We start from the raw sequence: 18566 nt of genomic DNA, 5'->3' as shown, positions 1-18566 counted from the left end.
AAAGACTATGCTGAGAATTGCTATTAGTTAGTAAAAAAAATAATATAATAATATATGATTTTGAATTTTTGATTTTTGAACTATTTTTTTACTATATGTAATTATCTTGCGTATAAATTATAATATTTTAATTATTTTTTAAATAGTGCTATACACTAGTGGATATCTATACCTAAAAAAGTGAAGGAATTTATTACACTTTAAAAAGTTATAACGTATTTAAATATTTTTTATTTACATCAGGTACAATTAGCTAGGAAATTGCTATTACTCAGTAAAATAAACAAACAAACAAACAAATATATGTTATTCGGGCAACCCGAAGTTTATTATTTATTAACTATTGTATACACAGTGAATTGTTTTACTTTAAGATGTTTATTCAATTATTTTTATTAGTGGCTGTCAAACGATTAAACACATCCAAAATAAATTTTTTTGTTTTACTAATAAGAGTGGGTGTACGGTGTAGAAATTTATTAATGTATGTATATTAATATAGATATATATATATATATATATATATATATATCTATATATATATATAGGTGCTGCATGATTAGGACAACAATCATAATTGTCGATTATTCCCTTGAATTGTAATTGCGATTATTAAATTACCATTATCACAATTTACATTGATTGATGTTTATACCATTGTTTTACTGCCACTGCATGCCATATTTTTATATGACAATACACACGGCTGAACCACTCTAACTGAAAAACGTTTATTGCTCTTCTATAGTATTAAGGCTCAAAGGTCCACTATACATCCGTATTGTTCTCTGTAAGTAATAATAAAAAGGGGTAAAAAAATATGCATGGTATTTATAATGTGATAACTACAAAACTACACACAACATGGGAAAAAAAAACCCTAAATAAGCATGTAGGAAAGAAAAAAAACATCTTAAGTGTGGCAGAATAACATAATTGGATGGACCTTTGAAACGATTAATGCCATTTTTGGACGTTTGCGTAATTGTGGCAGTCCATCATTGGTAATCGCGATTATAGAAATTTCGATTAATTGTGCAGCCCTAATATATATATATGACACAATACACATACATACACACCAATAAATATTCTGAATATATATACACGTATGTGTGGTGTATTTATATATACATAATAAAGATACATATAAACCCAACAAACTTTTTTTTTGGATGCATTTAATGTTTGACAGCACTAATTTTGTAAATGTTTGTCAGTTTACATACATTTATATATATTGTCTGAATTAACTAATAAAATGTTTGTTTTTGACACTGGGGGCCCTCACGAATCAAAAAGACATCTTCTATGACTTGAATTTTCTCATATGTAAGATACCATCTGACTGTTTGAATCCAAAGCAGCTCAATAACATAAACACACCGAATCAAATTACTTTGAGAGTTTACCAGATTCCCTTGGCCGAGCACAAAGCTCTGCTGTCTGTGGAAAACTGATCCCATGTATAGTCCCTGGACCATCATTTCATCAGCTGAATGAATATAGTATTGTAGTTGTCTTGCTGTTCTGGCTGCCATTTACCCAAAGTACGTTCTAAAAACATCTGAAATAGCTATCAGAAGAACTATACCTGTTTTGAACATCACAAATAGGACTTGGCACAAACATCCAGTCATGTTGAAATTCCAGCCCTGAAAGTTAGATTAGATACAGTAACTAAAGGTAACACGTGCTGTTTAATGCTTGCGTGACCCGTTATCTAACACGCTGTAAAACTCAGAAGCATAGAGAGTGAGTGAAAATGAAATAAGTGCAGTGAGCGTAGACACCTGATGCTCTGAAACATACCTACCAGCTAAGTAGGAAACCCGCTGGGCAGCAAACATTTGATCCCTTTACTGCAAAGGGATCACAGTCGTTTGGCCCCCGTCCTCCCTGACAACTTCATCATTCTCTCCCCATCAGCTGGCCTTTGGCCCCAACAGCTGACGTACATCCATGTGCAGCCCCTGCATACATGCTGAATCCTCAAGAGCTGGCCGCGTGGTACTCGGCCAGACTAACTGGAGTCAAGCATAGTATTGTTTCAAAGCTGTGTATTTATAGACCTATGGCTGGGGTCGGCTTAGGGACCACGGGCTATAATTATTTATTCCAAGGTAAATAAAACAGTGATCCCCGCAGAGTGACAACAAATTAATAAAACTGAAAAGCTCTAAGCGACATGCAATGCATGCAACTAGCGTATCTACTCTGCATTTTTAAAGTGCTGGGAGAGCCCCATCTGCCTCAATATAAATGATACCTGGAAAACATACAGTATCACTCATGAGTGTGTAAAAAAATTATAAATAATAAAAAAAAAGCCTCCTAAAAATTGACATGGCAATGTAACTGGTTTATCTACAATGCATTTAAAAAAAAAGTTTTTCATAAGCCAAACCTGCCTAAAGGGATTTTTGCATATTATAATCTTAATTACAAATATAAATTATAGACTGTAATTAAAGTGTTTCAATAATCCCAAACTCCATGCAAAAAGTAAATGCATATCTGCCTATCTTAATACTTAAAAGAAAGCTTTGCATTCAGGATCAACTTCCTGAATATCGTTATGGTGCATATTTGCTCAGTCATTGCAAAAACTATTTCAGAGACGAGAAGCTATCATTGCAAATAATCTCTTGTCATTGGAATCATACACAGCTCTACAAATAAGCATACACTCTACAAAATAACATGTTGAATGCAATTTTAGGGCGAAGCATTATTACACCCTCACTGACTTTAAATTTGCGTGCTTGAAAGTGCAATATAAAACCGAGTTAATGAACATGTGCATTCTCATTTTTTTATGTGCTAATAGATGGAAAGGCTTACGGTAGCATTTCTCTCTGTGCAGGTTGCAACATGATCCGTTTCATTGTTTATGCTGTTGTCCTGCAGGGTGTTTGATTTTCTTGCACCTGTGCCGTGAGAAAACATGGATGGGTACGTGCGTAGTGCCGTTTTTGGATTGCACATCTGCATCATTTGAAACGTGACAAGAAATCTCAGCGTTCGCACAGGGTCCAACTCCAAAGAAATTACCCTGTGAAGGATGTGTTGAGGACTTATCCAAATTACCACAAGTCGGAAAAGTGTCATGCCTAAAACAAGTGTCATGCCTTCTTTCCGTCGACGACGGCCTTCCGCTTGGCAGCATGCAGGCTGAGGTGCTCCGGAAAAGCTTGGCTTTCTGGGGCTCTGTGACGTTGTCGGTTTGTGGGCCCTCGAGAGGTTTGGAAGAGTCAATGTTAAACTTTGTTTTGGCCGAACTTCCTTTCCCTGAGGGAAGCGGTCGCTGGTTTGCGAAGTGCAATAAAACGCTGGAGTGTCTTTCCGTTCGCTCTGGTCCAGGCGATTGTTCCGGTGGCATGCTAAAATGCACGATGGGTTTGGCGTCCCTGTTTTCTGCTGACGGACTGGTTTTGGACAGCCGCAGACCATTAACTGCAGTGGAGACGGATCCCTTGGCCGTGTCATCGTGCGACGCATCAACGCTAGACAGCTGCCTCTGATGAGAGGTCTGAAAGGAACTTCGTGCAGATGGAGGCAGCGGAGGAATCATTGGAGATGCTACCGGACTGACGGGGGACGCGGGCGGCGTGGTGCATGGGCTCTGTGGGAAAATCACCAAGGACGAGCAACGCCGCAAGGGTGCCCTCGCCTTCCGCCGAGAGATCGGTTTGCGATCTGGGACGTCCGCATCGAATATGCTGTTGCTGCTGCAGTAACCGGCATCGCTCGTGGTGCTGCTGCTACAGGAACCTCCATCGGCGTTTCGGCTCTCGCAGCTGGCAAGCTCTCCATCTCCTCCGCAAGGCTGCAAGGAGATCTGCAGCATGCTTTTCCTGCTCCCATTCACCTTGGGGATGAATACAGTGGAGGGCCGCTGAAAATTACCGTACTCTGGTGACAAGGGTGGCAAAGCCAGAGCCAGCTGTCCTGGAGTCACCTTCATGTGGAGGGAACTCTGCACCAGGCCCTCGCTGGAGCTATGGCCGGCATTCGTAAGCTCGCTATCCTCTGCGTGACCGCTGCAAGTCTCTGACAGAGGCGGGTCGGTGTTGCTTCTCCGTGAAGCAAAATGCAGTCGCAGTTGTCGCGCCATGAAGTCAGGCTTCCCAGGGATCCGGTGGGACGCAGGACATGGCAAGCCCAAAACAAACACGTGAAAAACGAGCAGCAAAGAGCAACTGCTCCTGGTCCCGTTCTGCGATTCCAACCATTAGCGGTTGCACATTGCAAAAATAGCAGCAGTGACACGCGGCATTCCTCCCGAAGCTCTCTGAAGCTAACAACCATGACAGGTCAAACACACCATGAAGAACAGCTCTAGTCCTCGGAAGGATAACGGCGAATTCAGAGAGCTTTACTGAAGCAACTGCACCAGAAACCCTGCAAAGGGCTCTACTGAACCAGACCTCTGGAGTTCATCAGCTTCTTCTTTACTCTAACAACACAAGATTCAATCAAGGCACCACTCCACCCATGCCCTCCCTCCCACAGCTGCCGGTCACCCCAATGCAAAAAACAACAATCCTTGTGAATGCCAGGATGGAGGTGGAACAGCTCGCCCCTGTTCTAGCCAACCCTGACTCTGCCACCTCCTTCTACCGCAGCGGCAGCCCAGTGTCTAAAGTTTCTTGTAAAGCTGCAGCCCTGCTAATATTTTTACCCCAACAGGATAGAGTTACAGGAAATAAAGAGGAACAAGGTTTGTCATCATTTAAAGCTTTCTCAACAGCATCCACGTACAGTTCTTTGGAGATACGTGGGGAACAGGGTGTTACGAAGTGAGCGTTTAAATTATTTCTGCACTTCCAACCATGCATGGCTTAAATGCATGATAGCTTCATCTACAAATCTGAGAGCAGCACACAGAATCGAGCCTGTTTGTTTCAAAAGAGTGCCTCCAAATCGAATACTGAGCTTGTTGTGCCAGCTCAAATATGGACATGTGCCACATCACATCTTGTGTCATCTGACACCCTCTGTTGCAGCCATTTAAGACCGTGCTTCTGTCAAAGTGAAATGCCATCTCATCAATCAGGGGCAACTGCAGTTACCACAGTGCACAGGACCAGTACAGGAAATCATCCTGCTTACATGAGTGAAAATTAAATATAAGTCAGCATGAATCAGGGATTTTTGCATTTTGTGCACTTGAAAATGAACAAAGTGTTAGGATTCTGGAATTAAAAAAATAAAAATAAATAAATAAATGGGGTAATTGCATGCATTTCAAATCGCAATGCAATATAAGTGAGATTAAATCAGGGATTTCTGCATTTCGTGCACTTGGAAATAAAGTTTTAGGATTTTGGAATTCTCAAACAAAGACTAGGCTAATTGCATGCATTTAAAAAAAAAAAAAAATGAAGTGAGATTGATCACAGAAGAAACATTATCTACTGTCACAAGCCTAGAAATGTTTTGCACAAAACGAGATCTGAAATGATTTGTCATACTTTCTGTAAGCTACCACATTCCTCAGGAGACAGAAATAGCATGCATGCTTGGTTCATGCCAGCGAACACATTCTAGCAATGACATTCCAGTTCTTCTTACAACCAGTAACTGGGTTAACCTTTCTGTCACATGCAGGAGGGCGACTGCGGTTTATTGTCTTATCAAGAGTTACTGTTCTTACTTGAACACTGGGTCTTTTATGCAAGCGTTTGTTTAACCTTCCTCATTATTCAGGGAGGACGTGGACAGCGTGTGACAGAGAAAACCCCCTAACACAGTCACGCCTCATTCACTTTTATGTGTTTCAGAGCAGTTACTTTTCACGTTTAACAACACCCAAAGGTAAATTTAAGTTCCCAGACCTGAGTTTAAAAGTGGCTACTGGCAAAAAGGCATCCCTGTTCATTCATTACACACTGACGCACAGGTAGCTGCTGATTTTACAGACCTGAACCCAACACTAACAAGCTGAATATATTTGAGACTGCTGAACTGTGTAAGGTTTCATTACCATCTAACACGTCTACCAGTGTAAAGCCAAACAAGCAGACCTGCCTCAATCTAATGCTACTAGTTAAGTCAATATTTCTTTATCAGGCAACTCAAAAAAAGCAGATTGCAATGCCATTTGGGGTGCAGAAATTATACGTAACACTAATTTTATACTTCAATAGCAGACCGGACAAAGAATATATTTCACAACCTAAAAAAAAAAAAAATGTGTTCAGCAGAGGATGCATTTTCAAATAAATACAGCCTTGCTGAGCAGAAGAGACTTCTTTCAAAAAACATTTAAAAAATCTTTCTGACCCAAACTTTTAAACCGTAATGTAAAAACATCTCTAACTGATTTGATTGATGTCACAGTAAATCGATGCATTCATGTAGTGTACATACCAAACGATTTTCATCAAACACCTCCAGCAGCAGACGATGTCTCCTAGGATGCACCTGTGGGAGGTTAAAAAAGACAAATATAATAAGTGAATATATACATTAATGACTAACACATTGAATTGTTTTCGCATATCTAAAATAAATGATGTCTTACTACAAGACAGAGAGTCTGTTCATCCTCCGTTCATAACCCTTGACTTTAGGCCTGTAAATGGCCAGTGACTCAGTGTTTCATTAAGCATTTCATGAAGTCCCCGTGCTGGTATTTGGGCCAGCGGTCAGTAACACAAATAGGTCAGAACTTTTTATGCCACTGTCTGAATCTGGTTATGCTTCATCCACAAAATATCAGATACAGTAGACTTTTTTTTGCATGGAAAAAAAAAATCGACAGGATATTTTTCACAAATATACAGCATGGACCAAAAGTTTAAAACCACAAATAACAAAGTTTTTGATATTATTACAAAAAAAAACAGGTAAGAAAACAAAGAAAAGGTATGTAAAACAAATAAGAAATGCTTCAGATTCTGCACTATTTCTAAGTCACTTTTCACACACACACAAAAAAAACTTGATCATGTGACTCATTGAAACTTGAGATGCAAATCATGAGTTAAACTCCTTTTCTATGCATATTTGTGTTTAATCTTCAGTTTGCTTGATATTAAGTCTTTGTAACATATTGAAATGGTTTCTCTCAACAAACTGCTGTTTCAAGAAAACCTAACATGCATCTCTCTGTCCTTTCTGAGAAAATGAGCGATGTCTACAGAAGAGAGATATGCACACCGCGTCAGTAAATGCGTCACCGCTCGTCACATAACAGCAGGGAAAGTGGACAGAATGTAAGAGGCACTCCTCATCTCAAACGCACCCTGTAACTCAACCCCTGACCTCTGACCCCAGAACATGTGACTGCACCTCTCTCTTTACATCATCTCATCCACATTTTTTCATCTCAGGAGCATTGCTAAGATCAGATCTATGGTTTCACAAAAAGAGATGGAGATGCTTGTGTATGCCTTTTTCTCTTCACGGTTGGATTTGAACAAATCTTCCATGGATTGTTTACAAGTTGTACTGAATGCAGCTGCAAGGCTTTTGAGCAGGACCAGCAGGAGGTCACACATTACTCCCATGCTTAAGGCCCTTCGTTGGCTTCCTATTGGTTTTAAAGTGCATTTTAAAATTTTACTCATTCCTTAAAGAGCCCTGGGTGGTCAGGCATGTCTATTTATGTTTATAGATATATGCATCATTTAGGCATGTTATCACTGAGTGTTGGTTCATTTTTGTACTCCTGTTAAAGACGACACAACATAAAGCGCAACGTTTTGTTGATATTGTGAGTGCACACAAATAAAAGACCCTTTGCAGTTACGAATGATGTATTACTCTTACCTTCATGAGCAAAAATGACGGCGTGTCTACTGAAAAAAAAATGCATGTGATCACACTGGCGTCTCCATGTCCTGAAGCGTCTCCGCACAAACTACTGGATATAGCGCACATTTATCTGGGTCTAACGTTTAAACATTGTTATATGCTTGAACTGTTTTATATCTATAGATTTTATTTTAGGCAGGTCGTGATGATTTGAGAAAGGCTAAATTGATCAAACATAGGCTCACTGTCTGCCGCTGGCCGCTTGGTCGTTACTTTTAAAAAAACTAAAACTTATATTTAACAAAAAAAAATAAAAAATTCCTCACGTTTTTCTAAATTAACTTAATAAAAAAAGAAAGGAAATACAATCACTTTGCTATTACATACAAAACTGTACTATTTTAATAGCTGAGACAGTAAGCTGTTTAGGGAGTGTTTATCTGTGCAGATCAGACACTAGAGCATCCCTTCATTCAGACTCAGTGAAGATCTGATCAGAATCAGTGTAGAGGGGCCAAGTCTGGAAGAGTTTGCTGCTAGAGAGAGTGTGTCCAGCTGGTTTAGCCAAGGCCAAAGATCAAGAAGGCCAAACTAAATGAGTTGGCCATCTGAGGGGCATGTGACTGCAATGGAAGATAGTCCATAAGACATTGAGCCATGAGATGGGCCATGAAGCCCTTAAAACACTTAATTTAGATTTTCTTTTTATTTAATTTATCTTGAGATGTTTTAAGTTTAAATTTCAGCTCAGTGAAGCACTTTAAGCACCAACACTTTTTCAGTAAGTTACCTTTCTTGTAGAAGTGCGCTTCAAATAAAGAACTTTATGTTGACCAGATTGTTAGTTAATCATTTAGGCTACAAGTCAATATTGCCTATATGGACAGCGATTTAAAAAAAAAATGAACTTGTAAAAATGCGGTGTTAAATGCGATGCGGTTGAAAATTTGGGTGCACCTAATTTTTGTGCTTGTGCACCTAAGAAAAGAGTTAGTTGCACCAGTGCAACCAGTGCAACAAGTTAGTCTAGAGCCCTGTACTGAGAAGCTGCTTTAAAAAATCTGTATTATATCAGCGCTATACTATAAAGCTGATTTGATCTGAACAAGTAAAGCTGCTCTCACCATACTGTAAGATGATGTATAATTATACAATCTGATCTGATGCGATTCCCTGTTGCTTCCATCATAAACATTTCTTTAAAAAAATTAATGATTAAAATCACTGTTTTGTGCATAAACTTCTCAAATGCAACAAAAACAAGAAGCTCTACTGTACACATATGCATTTCCCTGAACTTTCGTTCGGGGGATTAAACCACATTTATCTCTCTATAACCCTATCAGACCTCAATTTAGGCTAAATGTGGGGCATGACTGAATTCAGCTGACTTGTTTCACACATTTTATCGACAGACTTCTGGGAGAGTTTAAGTGAGGTTTCGGGCTGTACGCAGCTTTAGAAGAATCATTTGAATAAACCATTTCATGGCGCTGAAAATAAAACCATTGTGCAGAGTTTAATTCCTGGTCATTTGACATCTTACAACACAGGCTCCTGCTTTTCCCCATAAAGAAACGTGAAGGTAAGAGATGTGACGGCTCTGCGGAGCTAGACTTTATTTCTCAGGTTAGCATAAACACTGTTAGGAGCCCAGAAAAAACACTCAGCAGGAATGTCACAGGATATAAGATTTAAAATTAAAATGATCACATTTTGTTGCTTTGCAGCCTGAAATGAAGACGGACACAGCTTTTGTTTTATCCAGCTGTGTGCAACTTCTAGCATCCAAGTGAAAGATAAAACACACGTCAGAAAAATAAATACAAAAACAGAATCACTGAGTTACAAAAAGGATCAGAATTATTAGCGTTTCATCAACTCTCAAACCCCAGTTTCAGAAATTCTGTTTTTTCATTTGCATTTTGAGGTGACATTTCTTGACAGCTTTTATAAGATTCACGAAGATGCTGCATCCAGCTGACAGAAACATGATCTCCGTAAACACCCGTTCACTTACTCTAAAGAAGAATTCCTCATTCCACTTCGGATCCAGTGTCTAAAAGAAAGACATAAAGACAGAGAACTCTTTAACAACTCTTGACAAAATGACAAATCCTGCAGAAGAGAGTCTGTACACACACCTTTTTGATGGTTTTGGTCTGTAGACTGGTGATCTCTCCACTGACGGGGTCATAGAGAGAGATTCTTGTGTACGGATCACTGCGGATGAAAGGAAAACAAACAAATATCACACAGGCACACATGGAAAAAAAAGACTGCCTGTCTTTGAGTCATACAGGACGTGTTACTAAATATTTTAGTAATGTGGTCAGGTTTTCCATTGTTAATCACAGGACGTGATCAACAACTAATGTTATGAACAGCAGTCATGAGATTATGGATCTCTTTACACACAATAACAAGTATTCATCCCAATCTAGCAAATCCATTCATCAAATTAACCTACATGCAACATCAGGAGGAAGCAGCGCACAATCCCTTCAACTCTTTTTCTTGAATATCTGGCCCGAGCAAGTATTACAGAGAAGGAGAGATGATATCGCTCAGCACAGATATTGATTGCATTTCTAGAGCTGTGTTATTTAGGTCAAAGTGAGCACGGCTGATCTGTTCGTACCCTCAAGGATGGCTGCTAACACTGCCATCTACAGTACCTCCCTGACCTGCACCCCTCAAAGTGAATCGGGGAAACGACCGAGATGTTTCCATCACCCTACGGTTCACTGCAGACTATGCATAACATGAATTATTTAGCATGTGGCTGCTTATAAATACAATTTCTTGGCAAAATACTGCACTTGCATTGTATTATATCTATCTTTCTATCTATCAATAACCCAATGCATGCATTTTACAAATGCATTGTATTATAAGAAAAACCAGATTAATACAATCATTAACAGTCAAAATGTAACAGCAACTGCAATCCATTTTATTTCTGAAATGTAAAACATGATTGAGTGTGACTGAACAAACAAGCACAATAGAAAGCAAATAGGATCAATTTGGATTTCATGGTGACTTCATTATTTGTTTTCTCCCCTTGTTATTTTTTCAAAGAAGATCCAGCTAATACGGATTAGTAATAAACATCACCATGAAGCTCATGCATCCACAGGAAGGCTGAAATGAATTATTAGGCTGTAAAAAAAATATATATATATATTATTTTCACAGCATCTTTTTTAGGAACAGATAAAAGCCTGTATGAGTGTCAGATTGTCCGAACGGAAGCTCCATTATGCGGGATACAAACGATTTCATGTTTTCATAACAAACTGACGGCACGTGAAGATGTGTACGTGATGCTGGTGGACTCAGACATGCGAAATGTCCTTAAAATAAGCTGTACACTATATGACTTTTTGTGATCCACCCAAAATGTGACACTGACTGAGTGTTGGGAAAAACCTTAAGTGTTCAGGCTTCTTTCAGACGAATCCAGTCGGAGTTATATTAAAAATCGTCTTTGATCTTTCAAGCTCTATCATTGCAGTCAGCGCGTGTTGCACTGCTTCAGTCCAAAAGACGTGAAATAAAAAGCACCCTTCCATAAAAAAAAGTGTCTCACACTGCTCCAGGGGGTGAACAAAGGCCTCCTGTAGCGAAACGATGTGTTTTTGTAAGAAAAATATCCATATTCAAAACGTAATACTAACTTTAATCTAGCTTGCACTCACTGTTGTACACAGAAGCAGTTCCGGGAGCACGACGTATTGGTTCTGCGTTGTGCATGCGCTGGTGAGTCTCGTGAAAACCGACGTTTGTTTACAGGATCAAAGGAAGCAAAGTTTTCTTACTTTAGCAAAGGAAAACCAGTCTCCTGTCGGTGCATCACTTCTGACCTCATACGCCATTCCCCCGGAACTGCTTCCGTTTACAACAGTGAGCGCAAGCTGGATTCAATTGGAATCTAAAAAAATGATTTTTTTTATGGAAGGGCGCTTTTTATTTCACTTCTTTTGGACTGAAGCAATGCAACACCCGCTGACTGCAACGATAGAGCTTAAAAGATCAAAGACTATTTTTAATATAACTCCGACTGGATTCATCAGAAAGAAGACAGTCATATACACCTAGGATGAGTCTGGGGTGAGTAAAACGCAGCCTAATTTTCATTTTTGGGTGAACTAACCCTTTAAGCATTTAACAATTTAACCACCAGGGGACGCTGTACACCTAAAACCGCCAGCGGGTAAAACTCACCCATGCACATGACTACTGTTTTGATATGGCTAAAAAACTTATTATCTCACTGTATTATGCCAAAATAATGTCTAGAGTCAAGAAATTATTATTTTTAATCATCAACTATGTTTTTGTCCTGTTGTGTTATGTTCAAGGCTATTTTAAGCAGGCTACACTAATTACTTTTCTTAACGGTGAATATAGGCTAAACCAGCCTGCAATGACAATGAGAATTAGAAGGAAATAAATACATATTTGGGTGGTGTAATATTATAATAAAATGTCATTAATCACATATTAAGATCATCCATGTTATTTAAATTACAGAAATACCCTAAATAGACAATTGTGAGCAATAATAATTCACAAGATTGGAATTATATATATATATTTTTTTTTTTTTTTCAGGAAATTACTGGTGATGTTCTCTTATTCAAATTATAAATGATATAACTAAACAAATGAATAATTAATTAGGTGAAACTGTGCGCTTGAATTTGTCATTGCATTATACATCCTACGCTGTGCAGTGAATTATTATTGCTCATATATTGTCTATTAAACATAAAACAATAGGACAAAAATGTAAAATTGACCCCGAGATGGTTCTAGTGTTAAAGAAAACACAACCACTAATTCAAGCAGAGAAAAGGGACCATAATTAGTTGTCACCGGCTGATATTTAAAGAGCAAGGTGTGCCAATATTAGGCAATAAACAAGAACATTTTACACAATATTTATATTTTGAAAAGGTAGTTTGTATGTTAGGAACGAGCAGCATTATCGTCTCAAATCCTCAAGTATTGGCCGTTTAATCATCCTGGCCATTATATCAGTCGTCCTTCTTGTTATAGTGTCATTTTCATGCTGCAATATCTGCAATACTGACCTGGCACCCAAAATGTCCTTCTTAGCCAAACCAATTCCACCAATGACTTTCACCCTTAAGATTCTGGATTCATCCTGAAGGAAAGCAAAAATATTCCATGAGCAAGACAAACAAGAATAACATCAAGAATTAAACTGCCTGTAGATGTATGATTAAAACCGAATTAAAATGGCTTGATGACTGCAGACGGATTTCCTACTGAAACAGGAAGTTGATGCAGTGTGCTTTGACCCAAAAGTGGGAGGGGCATCCTTACTTCAGACAGCATTTGATTGGCCAAAATGTGCATTAGTGCAAGATGATGTAATCAATATTTATGGTATATTTTCCTGGAAGACATTTCAAATTGCCCACCTACTTCTTCCAGGAAAATAGACCTACTATAAATATTGACCACATCAATAACACACATTTTGGCCAATCGACTATAAGTTTATTTAGTACGTGAGCATATAGCATAAACTCTTATTAAATGTCTTTAAGACATGTTTTTTGATTATATCCCAAAATGTGTGTCAAACATGATAGCAACACACTCAGAAGAGCTACAAACAACAATGAAATAATGAAACGATATACGCCACACGTGATCAAAAAGATGTGACGCCATGTGTTTTATGGCGTCATAAGGTGCATATGTTGCGCAATACTTCACTTGAGTCACAAGACAACAATGACAATAAAGGAAATTGATGTTGATCACCAAAACAAACACTTACTTTATGAATCGCACGCAAACATGGTTATGGGTCAGTTATATGTGCGATAAATTGATGATTATATTTATCATAACACAAAGTGGAGCAGAACTTCCTACTAGTAACCCAACCTCGCATCACACACGAGCTGTAGACTGCCAGCCAACTGCTGTTTATGCAGTTTCACAGAATTGCTATGACTGATATAACACATGATATGACAGCCGAATTCATTTACCTCGTCCGTCTGAAGTCCTCGAACCTCCGGGAGGAGCGCGGCCATGTTCATGTTCCGTGCCAGGATGCCTACCTGCGAATAAATCCGTCAAAGCGTGCCCTGCTCGCTTCCCCGGGATATGACACGAGCGGAGAGGCGTTAGCTTGTCAAATGCATCCTGGAAACTGAAACTACCGCGATGGACATCCTCTCATCCACCTCCTCGACACGCCCCCAAGGCGTCGCTCACGCCCACTTTGTTCCCGACCACGCCCACCGAGGATTATACAGCTCAGTGATCACGCCCCCTTTTTTAAATCACATTATGAAACCTTCAAATAACAAACAGGCATTGTCATCATCCCATTGTTAAACACATTTACATAAACACAACAACAATAATAATAAAAAATAAAATAAATGGTTTGATTTAAAATTCTAAAATCATTTTTAAATGCCTCAAAACAATTTATGGACATTTTACCCACATATTCCATAAAGTATATCAAATCATTCTGTTATATCTTTCATAACATAGTTGAGAATCATCTTCGTACAAAGTATGATTAAAATTGACCTGAAACCTAAAAACTGATTGGTGAATGAAAAAAATAAAACATTGTTTTTGCCTACATATATATATATATATATATATATATATATATATATATATATATATATATATATATATATATATATATATATATATATATATATATATATTTATATTAATAACTGGCTTCCTCTACAAAAAAATAAAATATGAATAATTTTTTTTTCTATATTTGTTTCTTATGCTCCAACCAATTTAATGACATAAAAAACAACAAAATTCACAAAACTTTTTTATGGTTCTCAGGAGGATATAATACTTTTGTTGTAAAGTATTCCTGTATTAGCATATATTGTTTCATTCTAAAATATACAAAGATGAACAGACAGACATGCAGAATAGAGTTGACTAGACTAGACTAGACTAGACTAGAATAGAATAGAATTAACCATATTTTATATGGGAAATTTAGTGTGTATTACCAAGGGAACAGCATCATAAACCACAGGGTAGAAAGCGTTGTTTATAGACTTATATACTTAAAATGTGCGTTTACTGTTATCTCTTCCTAATGGACGTCGGACGAGTTCATTTTAAGCCAATCACAGCGAGGCACAGCTGACTCTTATCCAATGAAAACACTTGACTTCATCGTCCCGCCCATTCACGCGTTTCCTAGGAAGTGCACGGCGCGCTCCACACACACTTTGCGATCGTTTGTAGAGGTATGTGTTCAGTTTAAATGAATGCCGTTTAATGTTAACAGTTTTACAGTCCACACAGGATGTTTTCTGCATAGATTTTCTGAAACCTAGGAGAGCTCGTGTTTATTTGTGTGCTCGTAGGGATGTTCCACTGCATTGAAGAAAGTGATTTGTACATTGTGTTCTGCACTCTTCTGATTTTGCCTGCCAGCTCATTTATTTCCAGAATCTGCATAAACATCAAACATCATTTGCTTGTAGCATAATCTGACTTTCATAATCATTCATTTCGCCCTGCAGATTCCACTCTCCCTGCTTCTTTAACACAATGGAAGTCAACAGAAAAGACAGAACATTCCTCATAACCGGAGGAGGAGGATATTTGGGATTCCGGTAAGATCTTATGACAAATACAATCTTTCTTATTATTTTCCACCAGTCATAGTACCTACACAAACCACTAGATGGCGCTACATACTACACTATAGAACAGCACATCCTTCACTTCAAATCAGTTCAGTGTTGATACATTGTAGTTCAATAGTGTGAATGTTGCAAAGTTCATTAGTTGTGAAGCAAACTTCCTTTAAAAACTATAAAGAAGCTCTATGGAAGATACAGTTTTTTTCAGTTGCTTTGCTACACATTTTTTATAATTTTGAAAAATGTTATATATAGTGCTGGTCAAAAGTATGCAATCAATAAGTGATTTTAAATAGCATTTTTCCACAGTAAAAACTTGAGCTGACAATTACTTGAATTTCAGAATTTTAGAAATATTGCAGAAAACTATATATTTATTTAATTTTACATCATTTTTTTCATTATACTAAATTTTTCAGATTTTTTTCAGTATACTAAAACTTACTCCTTTTTTTTTTTTTTTTTTTTTTTTTTTTTTTTTTTTACATGTTCCCCACTGCATAATTAAAGGAATAATTCACCCAAAAAATAAAAATAGAAATTTGAAAATTTACTCACCCTTAAGTACATCCAAAATGTAGGTGAATTTGTTTCTTCATCAGATTTGGGGAAATGTTGCTTCACATTACTTGTTCACCAATGGATGCTCTATAGTGAATGGGTGCCGTCAGAATGAGAGTCCAAACAGCTGATAAAAACACCACAATAATCCACAGCACTCAGTTAACTTTACTTGTGGATGATTGTGATGTTTTTATCAGCTGTTTGGACTCTCATTCTGACGGCACCCATTCACTGCTGAGCTAGTGATGCGATGCTACCTTTCTCCAAATCTGACGAAGGCACAAACTCATATACATGACCATTTAATTTTGGGTGAACTATTACTTTAAAGCTTTATTGTGATTTCTCTTTCAGTCTTGCCTGTGCTCTCTTCAAAACCTCCTCGAACGTTATGCTGCTTGATGTGAGACCACCAAGCCAAGAGTTGCCCGAGGGTATCATATTCATGCGGGCAGATATCCGCGACTACACTCAGGTGGAAAAAGCAGTTCGGGGTGTGAACTGCGTGTTCCACATCGCCTCCTACGGGATGTCGGGACGGGAGCAGCTCAATCGAAAACTCATCGAAGAAGTGAACGTACAGGGAACGGAGAACATCCTCAGGGCTTGCGTGGCACACGGAGTCCCTCGTTTGGTTTACACGAGCACGTACAACGTAGTGTTTGGAGGTCAGGAGATTAAGGACGGCGATGAAAGTCTTCCTTACTTGCCCCTGCACCTGCACCCTGATCACTACTCCAGGACTAAGTCTATAGCTGAGATGCAGGTGTTAAAAGCAAATGGTTCGCCTCTGAATAACAGCGCAGGTGTGCTACAGACTTGCGCCCTGCGTCCAGCTGGTATATACGGCCCTGGTGAGGAAAGGCACTTGCCTAGAATAGTTAGTTACATTGAGAACGGGATCTTTAGGTTTGTTTACGGGGATCCTGGTAGTCTGGTGGAGTTTGTTCATGTGGATAATCTAGTGTCCGCGCACATGTTAGCTGCCGAGGCCTTAACTGAAAAGCGTCAGCATCGTGCCGCCGGTCAGCCCTACTTTATCTCCGACGGAAGGCCTGTTAACAACTTTGAGTTTTTCAGGCCTCTGGTGGAGGGTCTGGGATACTCGTTCCCCACGCTTCGCCTGCCCATATCACTTATTTACCTCTTTGCCTTTCTGACCGAGATGGTTCATCATATCGTGGGGCGGATTTATAACTTCCAACCCCTGCTGACCCGTACTGAGGTCTACAAGACGGGCGTCACACACTATTTCAGTATGCGTAAGGCACGAGAAGAGCTGGGATACGAGCCTAAACCGTATGACCTGGAAGATGTTGTGCAATGGTTTCGAGGCAGAGGTCATGGGAAGAAGCGCATCCAGTCATCAGTTAAGAAACTAATTTTAGATGTTGTTTTGGTGGTTGCGTTTGCAGCAGTGGTGCTCTCCTGGTTTCCGGTTGTGGGACAGTGAAATGTGCAATGGTCTTCACTTCTGTGCCTTATGTGAGGCTTATACTGACCTGCATTAATATGTTCATATTAATGCACATGAGGGATGTTATGTTGAAAAATGTTGTAGAGAGGCACAAATAAGCTGATAAATGTTTGATTTTATTTCCACTCTTTGAAGGGCAGCGTCCTTAAAGAGTTTAGGGTAAACACATTTTTTAGACTTTAAACAATATTAACAATATTAAAACCTTTTCATAAAAAAAAAAATAATAATAATAATAAAAATATGCATTTTTTGGTAAAAACAAATGGTTAACCAGCAAGACTGTGTTTGCTATATGTAATGTTTTTTTTTTTTTTCAGTACAAAATTAAATAAATAATAATATTTAAAACATTGCAGGAATTTCAAAATGTCTTTAGTGTGTCTTCATTTGCTGTTCTGACAGCGAACAAAACCTGATGATCGTGTTCTCCAGCATGATTTGAGATGATCCGAACGTCCGAAGATCTTGAAATGCTTCATGGAGAGCAAGAAAATCTGATCGTCACACAATCAATGTTTCTTGTTTAATTACATTTGACTAATCATATAGAAATAGTGCACAATCTGAAATATTTGTATTTTTTGTGTCATATCTTTGCTTAAAATTGCATTTATGCATTTTGTTATTCAGAGGAACATTGCGTGTGTTTTCTGAATTCATGCATTCCCTGAGAATCGAACTCATGTTTGCACTGAAACACCAAAATCCTGAAACTTACAGTTTATTTCTAGGTGCATGTGAAAAACTATCCCAGATTTTCAGTGTAGTGTGTGTGTATATGATTGTGTGTTTCAAAAAGTGATGTAAAAGGTTTGAATTTCATTGTACAGACAAAATATAAAAACAAGTCCGACAATACTGACTATTGTTTTAGTAGTTCAAACCAAACAGGCTTCATTCTGTCAAACATTTCACTTGAAAATTGTGCTTGAGCTATATTTACAATAAATGACTCTTCCTTTGATATGTTGCTATCTTAAATATTAAATGTGACTCAAGTGTCAAAATACACTGTATGGTGATAGAAATGTAAGTTAGTGACAATAGCCTTTGTCATTGAT

General features: G+C 38.3%; 2 protein-coding genes across 2 annotated transcripts in view; one reads left to right on the top strand and one right to left on the bottom strand.

The window, feature by feature from the left end:
• Positions 1-14021, bottom strand: part of LOC109093716 (E3 ubiquitin-protein ligase NEDD4-like) — a 40841-nt gene extending 26820 nt beyond the window's left edge. The window contains 5 exon segments of the mRNA XM_042775743.1: positions 6376-6429; positions 9785-9823; positions 9909-9987; positions 12867-12940; positions 13803-14021. Of these exon segments, the coding sequence (XP_042631677.1) occupies positions 6376-6429; positions 9785-9823; positions 9909-9987; positions 12867-12940; positions 13803-13853 (297 nt within the window). The 5' untranslated portion in view covers positions 13854-14021.
• A 946-nt stretch (positions 14022-14967) lies between these two features.
• Positions 14968-18469, top strand: sdr42e1 (short chain dehydrogenase/reductase family 42E, member 1). Its single transcript, XM_042775740.1, has 3 exons — positions 14968-15059; positions 15339-15431; positions 16380-18469. The coding sequence occupies exons 2-3, from the start codon at positions 15367-15369 to the stop codon at positions 17476-17478; spliced, it is 1164 nt and encodes a 387-aa protein (XP_042631674.1). The 5' UTR covers positions 14968-15059; positions 15339-15366; the 3' UTR covers positions 17479-18469.
• The last annotated feature ends 97 nt before the right edge of the window (positions 18470-18566 follow it).

Source organism: Cyprinus carpio, chromosome A18, assembly GCF_018340385.1.
Source record: "Cyprinus carpio isolate SPL01 chromosome A18, ASM1834038v1, whole genome shotgun sequence".
Classification (NCBI taxonomy): Eukaryota; Metazoa; Chordata; class Actinopteri; order Cypriniformes; family Cyprinidae; genus Cyprinus; species Cyprinus carpio.
Note: the sequence above shows the minus strand (reverse complement) of the source record. Positions and strands in the feature narration are given on the sequence as shown.

Coding starts and splice junctions, on each gene's coding strand:
- sdr42e1 (XM_042775740.1), top strand. CDS start 15,367: ATGGAAGTCAACAGAAAAGACAGAACATTCCTCATAACCGGAGGAGGA. Junction 15,432..16,379: donor GGAGGATATTTGGGATTCCG/GTAAGATCTTAT, acceptor TTTCTCTTTCAG/TCTTGCCTGTGCTCTCTTCA.